Source organism: Triticum aestivum, chromosome 6D (assembly GCF_018294505.1).
Source record: "Triticum aestivum cultivar Chinese Spring chromosome 6D, IWGSC CS RefSeq v2.1, whole genome shotgun sequence".
NCBI lineage: Eukaryota > Viridiplantae > Streptophyta > Magnoliopsida > Poales > Poaceae > Triticum > Triticum aestivum.
In genome coordinates this window covers 419,192,983-419,200,920 of record NC_057811.1, presented here as the reverse complement: position 1 = coordinate 419,200,920, position 7,938 = coordinate 419,192,983, and the positions used below count along the sequence as shown (strand labels likewise).

The following is a 7,938-nucleotide window of genomic DNA, read 5'->3' as shown; positions in this document are numbered from 1 at the left end:
GGAGGACCATCAACAATTCCTCGAACACAATGCCCATCATGTCGAGGGGGGCTCTCCACGGCACCGGACCATTTCCGTTCGGGCCGGCAACTGTTGCACGTGCTCTACCTCTACGTGGTATCTTATTCAATGACGCCACGTCCTTTACACCTACTCAGCCGCTCCGTGTGTCTGCCTCCCTCGGCACCATCTGGGAGTGGGAGTGGGAGTGGGTGGCGGTGCATTGGCCCTTAACCCCTCGTCGCCTTCTTCGCTGAGCGCACGCCTATCTTTCTTTAAAAGCTCGCGACGGCGGGTCGATGGCTGTCCGTCCGTCGCGTCGCGTTTTATAAGATTGGTTTAAGTAGCGGGAGTACGTACGTACATTTGCGCCATGTTCGCCTTCTTCAAGCTGGGCGAATCGCTGGCCTTCATGGCATTCACGCGGTTTCCACGGTTTACTACGTACCGCTATCTATGGTGGCGAAATGGGAGACGCTCGTTCATTGTACGCTGTACCCGGTTCGAACGTAGCTATTCTCGAGCAGGCAGGAGCGGCGGTACTCGGTCCAGTTCAACCACTGGTACGGTGTAAAATGTTGGCACAACCACTGGCCGCTCCCGCCCTTTTATTATGGCTTTTATTTACCAGATCAGTACGAGTGCTTCAACCTTTAGGAAAGTGGGTGCAGTACACGTACCTGATGAGACCGAGCCTTCGCCTTCGCCGCCAGCCAACCAATCCACGTCTCGTTTCCCAGTCAATGCAGCAGACAAGCCAGTACTACAAAACTGTAAACAGCCGACCCAACTCGTGAACCAAACGAACCAGTGAGCTAGGCAGGCAGTGGCTATGCTGCCGTACCAACCATCCCAATCTTGTGGATCCTCTCTCAGACAAAAAAATATATTACCATCAGGGGCGAGCTGACCAGGACGACAACGAACCGCGCAAAAACCAGTGGCGTATTTTCCTCACTGGTCTGGCTTACCGGCCTGTATATATCAAAATAAAGGCTTGGGAACGGGACGAGCCACCAGCCAAAGCATGACGCCCAAGGGAAGCAAGAGACGCAACTACACTTGATTGAGCTGGAAGCGAGCTCCTCTTCCGACGGCATGACAAGACAAAGCCTAAATGTAAGTGTACCCAATCAGAAAAGATTGGGAACCAAAGCTCAAACAATGTCAGTAGCCGGCAGCCACCTTATGCACCAAGCAGACAAATGCGAAAACGAGGGAGCAGATGCGAACATATATTGATAAATTGTTGTAACTGGTGACGAGGGTGTATTGGACTTTTCGGTGGGGCTGAGGCAAAAATATGAGCTTTTCTTCTCCTCAATAATTTAATTTAATTTTGAAAAAAAATGAAACCATGGTTATCAATTAACCACTATCACTTTCATCATGACTCCTGCTGGACACCGCTCCAGCTTATGCTGATGTGACGCCCACTTACCCTCAGCCTTCTTTGGTGAAGCTCTCTCACACCCAGGAGGCCCGGAAGCTCTGGATGCATAAACTCAGGCTTCTACCGGTGCCGGGCTGGTGTTCAACCAAAAAAAGTGACCCCGATCGGGGCCACCAGACAGCTGCATCTTGTTCTCCATTAGGCCTTCAGGTCATCAGACATGGCCGACGGTATACAGTGCGTTGTCAGAATGTCCTCGGTAGCAGCCTTGGCGGTTTTTCTCTCCAGGACAACAATCTGTCAAATCATATAAATTGGTTACTTGATTACATCCCGCATTAACACAGGGACCTTGCTATCATTGATTTTGCAAGAAAAGAAGAGCTATCATGCCTTGTCATCACCAATTATTTTTGTTATTATTGTTATGTCAGGACAATACCACCCCCGCATCATCAATTAGAAGAGACCAAGGAGATTTTAGCACAGAAAAAGTCAGCTACATATATTCTTAAAAGAGGGTATTAGCTCAAGCAAAGCTGCAAAGATGCATAAACTAGAAATCAACATCCAGTATGAGGCTACTTGTCAACACCATCTTCCAACTTGCTTGATCTTAGTAGCGTTGCCAAGAAACTCTGACTAATCACGACGAACTACTGGTAGAATTTCAGAAAAAACTGACCATTAATCTTTGATTACCCAGGGACTTAGTTAACATGGGGTGTGATAGATGTTTACAACAGAAATACGCAAATAAAGAAATCCGGGCTTACCTGGTCATACTCCAAATCAAACTTCAAGAATTCATCCTTGCAATTTTCCACTGTTGTCACTAAGTCCCTCAAATTTTTCACAGGATGACCATTAACGGCAAGGACCTATCAACAAGATGACAATAAAGGGTTTTAGTCACCCCTCACCAAACAAAAGCAGATAAGTCCTACATGCAGTGTTAATCATTAGGTTTCAGAATCAATTGTCGGAAAAAAAAGAGGAACTGTGATGACAACATAGCACTGAGAACGCCTATCTGACAAATTTTTCACAGGATGACCATTAACGTCAAGGACCTATCAACAAGATGACAATAAAGGGTTTTTAGTCACCCCTCACCAAACTAAAGCAGAGAAGTCATAGCCTACATGCAGTGTTAATCATTAGGTTTCAGAATCAACTGTCGGAAAAAAGAGGAACTGTGATGACAACATAGCACTGAGAACGCCTATCTGACAAAATTTTCACAGGATGACCATTAACGTCAAGGACCTATCAACAAGATGACAATAAAGGGTTTTTAGTCACCCCTCACCAAACTAAAGCAGAGAAGTCATAGCCTACATGCAGTGTTAATCATTAGGTTTCAGAATCAACTGTCGGAAAAAAGAGGAACTGTGATGACAACATCACTGAGAACGCCTATCTGACAAATATATTAGACTTCAAGCTTCACTACAGAAATATATATTTATAAAGGTAATAACACCGCATCAATATAATATATATGCATGGGTAAAGATGAAGGCTGGCAGAATTCCAGTGCGTCAGTATATATACTTCAGCAGCAAAAAATGCAAAATGTCTAGAGGGAACTGCTAGAATCAACAAAAGTAACACATGCAAATGGATCCCAGAACTTTTCTGTTACCTGCGTATTGACAATATCTTCATAACCGATATTGATATCTGCCACAAGCACCTGCAAGGGTTCAATGCATACAGTCACGTTAGGAGATAAAAGAAACTATAGTTCTTTATGGAGCTATAAATGAATACTTCACTCGTATCAGAAAAGAGATTTCACGAACACAGGAAGAACTTATAACCTGTGATACCACCACCAGCTGTTCATCAGGTGATTCCGCCATTGAATGCAAATGCTTGACCAACAACTTGACAGGTGCATCATATTCGTAGTCTTTCCCATACTGAAAAATAAGTAGATCAAGTACGCTTAATGAAGTATCTTTTTTTGTCCATATAGCATTCTCTTTGAATAGAATTAAGTTCACAGAGATGAAAGCAGTTGCATAAGAGTGCAAAAGGTAGAATTTGATAGAAGTTGAGTATGGTGTTTCCTAGTGAGGTTTTCTAAGAAAAGTTGCACGAAAAATGATAAGCCCTAGTTCTGCTTTATAATATCACAAGTAAGACCAGAATAGAAATCAAGCAACTTCTTTGCATGGTAACTATCAGAGGTCATACCTATATAGACAGTAGCTGAAACACAGCTTAATTTGTTACAGGTGCTCTAATTTTAAATTCTTAATTACATCTAAGAAACAAAATTAGCTGCCTAAAGCACCCTTCACTACTAAGAGCACTATGCATGTGAATTTCGAATATCAAAGAGGTTATCGTTAGCTGGTGCTACACAATTTGACAGCATTAACACCACAGTAGTATAAGCGCTGAAACATTGCAGGTGAACGATTTTCATCAAAATCCTATTGATAGTAGTGTACAGGACCTCTATTCGTTACCGACTCCCTTTAAGATCAAGAAAATCAGGATCCAAACAAATCATACTGAAATTCAAGATACTGACAGCCTAGGAGTACAAGGATTGCACTCTTGCTTGTTGATTATTCAATGCATTGGGAACAGGATGCAAAAAGAAGATAGATACAAACCTCAGAACGGAGATATGGAACAGAGACAGCTGCAAAAACAAAGCCAGCAACAATGTAATATGATGGTGGCCTGCCCTTGACATGAGCTGCAATGAGCCGCTTGTGGGTCGCTAACTTTATTTTAAATTCATGAACTTTTGAGTTGCGCAGGACTTTGATAAGGGCTTTGTCACCGGTATATTTCTGAGAAACAAGGTAACTAAAGCCAATTCGCTCGCCATGCCTGAAAGGAACTATTGACAAAAAAAGGGGGGGTAAGTAAATAAAAATAAGTGATCTTCTTGTTTTAAGTGAGAATGTTTGATTTTCTCAGGAATTAAGTTTAATTAAGATGCTAGAGGGTTAATACAGAGAAAGAAAGGTTCGCCAATGTAAACCACCGCAAGAATATTTTTAGAACCACGCAAGAAAATTTGACAACATCCATGTATCTACGAGATTCAAATGGAAACAAAAATCATCAATCAGGTTGGCCAGCTGCAAACATGCTACATGTATAAAATAAGAAATTGTAGCATTACAAGCTATGTGAATTATGATTTCAGTCAGAACCGTCATTTGACACCAGAGAGAAAGAATTTCTATTAACAAAATAACAAAGACTTAACGAATCCAATAAGAGATAAAAGTGGGGCACCTAGAGCAATAGAAGACAGTGGAACTGATAATAAGTACTTACTAACTAAAGCAATTGGTATCCTACAGGTAAATTACCATGTAGAGCAAAATATAGGGCATTGAATTAACAAGTTCCAATACACTAACCTGTACCATCATTGGCAATGTCAACTCCATCAAAGCTAAGAATAATATCTGACGGTTGCAGACATCCAGACTCGGGAGCAGTAGGCTCCACTCTCCTAACACGAACACCCTTTTGATCAGGTTTCATTCCCATTGCTTTTCGGAGATCGGGATTTTCCATTTTCTGCCATTCTATCCCAATTATAGGGAAGCCTGACATAATATCGCAAAAGATAAAAATCAAATCACATAGCAAATGCATAAGATCAAAGAGATAGAAATGGCAACATATATTAAGCATTAGACTCTGGGTTGACATGAAGGCAAATATTAAACAGACTTTTTCTTAATATAGGATCATTATTTTCATTAGCATGATACATCAAACAATACGGAAAAGAGACGACAATCAAAATAATGCACCTACAGTGCAGAATACTGGTTAGTGCATTGAACGAACTGAAAGAGAATGACTAGGCAAATAATTGAAAGATTTGCAGAAACTCGTAATAAGAGGAAAACACTGAGCAAAATACTATCACTATATATTGGCTTTAAACTTCATTAATGTCATCATAACCAACCCAAACGAATACGATTACACAAGCAATATCAATCATCTGATCACAGGACATGAAAATAAGAAGAGAGAAACACTCATGCGAGACCAAATGGTAATAAATAGTAATAAACAGTTGCAAAGTCATAAGGAACAGTCAGATCGTACCCTGGTAAAAACTATGCCTATAACATCATCCGACAAGTTCGAATAAACCAGCTAAATGTTTCAAAAGAACGCCATAACAAAGTTCAGAGTACTCAAGACTAGCAATAGAATGAAAACACTGATCATAACAAGCAAATGTATCTTCATACAATTATGGAATATGACTGTTTACCTGTATATGCTCCAGATTTTTCATAGTCTTGAATAAAATGCTTGATAACTGGGGTGGGTATCACATAACCTATATTCTCTACATCCTCATGTTTGAGAGATTGAAAAGCTATACCAACACATATGCCCCTATCATTAAAAGCTGGGCCACCTGAATTTCCTGAATTAATAGCTGCATCTATCTGTCCACAGGAAAAGGTCCAAATTTAAAAGGTATTAATAATAGGCTAATAAATAAATTATGATTCCTCAAAAGGTTAAGTTCTATCATAGAAGTCAAATGAAGGGAAGAGAAGATATGGGAAGAAAACATACCTGCAACCCTAAAAGTTCGGTAGAACCATGCACATAGGACAGTATCTCTATCCTAGAGACCACACCACTTGTCACTGATATTGTATCTCCTCCAATTGGATAACCAACAACAGTGACTGCATCCTGAAGTGCTGGCAACGACCCAAACTCAACTGGTGTAACTCCCTCCCAGAACTCATCATCACTGACAGTTAACAGGGCTGAGATGGATAGAACAGTTCAAGTTAGCCCGTGTAAGATATCGACAAGAAAATCTACACCTATCAGGTCTGAGCACTTAAATATGTAATCTATTCCCCGAGCTAGAATACCAAAATAAGCAAACATAAAATTTCTGCTGCATTGACATTTAAAAGTTCAAAGATTTAACATTGTGATATTTTCAAGAGCTGATGCTAAGACAAAACAATTAAGCAAACATAGAAGTTCGTTTTAAATTTTAACAGAACATATGGTCAAAGTCACGAGGTACAGTGGCGGAGACAGGGGGGTGCCAGCAGGGGCCCTGGCCCCCCTAACATTACTCTTTCAAGCCTAATATGCATGGTAATACATGATAAATTGCTGCTAAAGTGGTGTATACTAGTGAGCTGGTCCTCCCTAACACAGATTAACAATACTTGGCCCTCCTCATTCTAATTTCCTGGCTCCGCCACTGACGAGGTATGTACATGCTTCTGCATTTTCAAGTCCATACGTTCAACTTCCTTCGGAATACCTTAAATTTGAGTCCATAAGAAACAATTTTGCCGCCAATTGTGGTCGCATCTAATGTCAGGTCTCACTCTCACACGATAATCAATACAACTACTCCACAACATGAAAGTTCAAACGAAGCACCTACATGCTGAAATTCCCAGCTTCCAACACTACCTGTGCAATGCTATCGTAGTAACCGGGGGAGGGGGAGGGGGAGGGGGTGCATTGGAGAAGTATGCGTAATGATGCATCTGACTTCACATATATACTGGACAAGCTATGTGATGCAATTAAGCTTAAATACAAGAAACAAAGGAAGAAGGCGGTGCTAGGGAAAGGGAGAGCGTTCGCACCAATGTCACACTCGGTGCCTATGGCGAGGACCGTGGCGAGGTACTTGGTGTCGGACCCGCGCTTCTTAAGCTTGACCTGGGTGAAGTGCTCGACGGAGTGGGCGTTGGTGAGGACGCGCCGGCCGCCGATGATGAAGCCGCTGCTGCTGGAGCTGTACTGCCGCTTCCGCTGCCACGGCAGCGAGAAGTTGGGCTCGGTGTGCACGCAGAACACCTTGACGACCGCGTCCATGGAGGGCACCACCCTGACGACCTCCTCCCAGCCCTCGGGGCCCAGCTCCGCCATCGCCGCGTCCCCTCCGTTCGTCAGGTGCTTCGCGTCCCCGCGCCGTGGCGTGGTGGAGGCGTCCGCGGCGGCCGGGGCCTCGACCTCGACGCGTCGCGGCTTGCGCCCGCGGCGGCCGGGGGCGGCCGGGGCGGGGTTGTCGGCGACCGCGGCGGCGGCGGGGGCGTCGGGGGACGGCGGGGGCTGGTCCGCTGCCGCCTTGCTCTTGCGGCCGCGCTTGCGCTTGCCCTTGGAGGCGGAGCCGTCCATGGTGGGGGCGGGCTAGGGTTTCGCGGCGCCGCGGGGAGGGGGGCGAGCCGAGGAGGACGATGAGGAGGAGGCCGGCTGGCTGGCTCGGTCGGATTATTATGGATGGCCGTCCGGTTCGACCCCGGGACCGGGAGCGGGACGCATACGGCACTGGTTGGGTCCTCGAAAATGAGGAAAACAAGTTTTTCTAGAGGATCGGACGGGCTGGCGCTGGCTTGTGGGCTTGGGAAGCTGGTTCTCACGTATGGGCTCATGGGCCTACGCAGCTACTTTTGGCCCACTTGCCGTGGCAGCAATCGCTCACTCTCACTCCATTATTTGGGCCGACGTGCACTGCCTCCCTGGAAGGTATGGGAATATATGATTCT

The 7,938-nt window shown here is 44.3% G+C and overlaps 1 protein-coding gene across 2 annotated transcripts; it reads right to left on the bottom strand.

Moving 5' to 3' along the window:
* Positions 1–1,224: 1,224 nt before the first annotated feature.
* Positions 1,225–7,641, bottom strand: LOC123145511 (protease Do-like 9). 2 transcript variants are annotated; one of them, XM_044564936.1, is made up of 9 exons: positions 7,036–7,637; positions 5,984–6,183; positions 5,670–5,850; positions 4,792–4,983; positions 4,027–4,259; positions 3,220–3,321; positions 3,042–3,092; positions 2,170–2,274; positions 1,225–1,690 (listed from the first exon to the last, which is right to left on the bottom strand). In XM_044564936.1, the coding sequence occupies exons 1-9, from the start codon at positions 7,568–7,570 to the stop codon at positions 1,592–1,594; spliced, it is 1,698 nt and encodes a 565-aa protein (XP_044420871.1). In that variant the 5' UTR covers positions 7,571–7,637; the 3' UTR covers positions 1,225–1,591. The 2 variants fall into 2 exon arrangements, with proteins under 2 accessions (XP_044420871.1, XP_044420872.1); XM_044564937.1 differs by lacking the exons at positions 1,225–1,690; positions 2,170–2,274 and adding an exon at positions 2,552–2,662 and having other exon boundaries at positions 7,036–7,641.
* Positions 7,642–7,938: the final 297 nt, after the last annotated feature.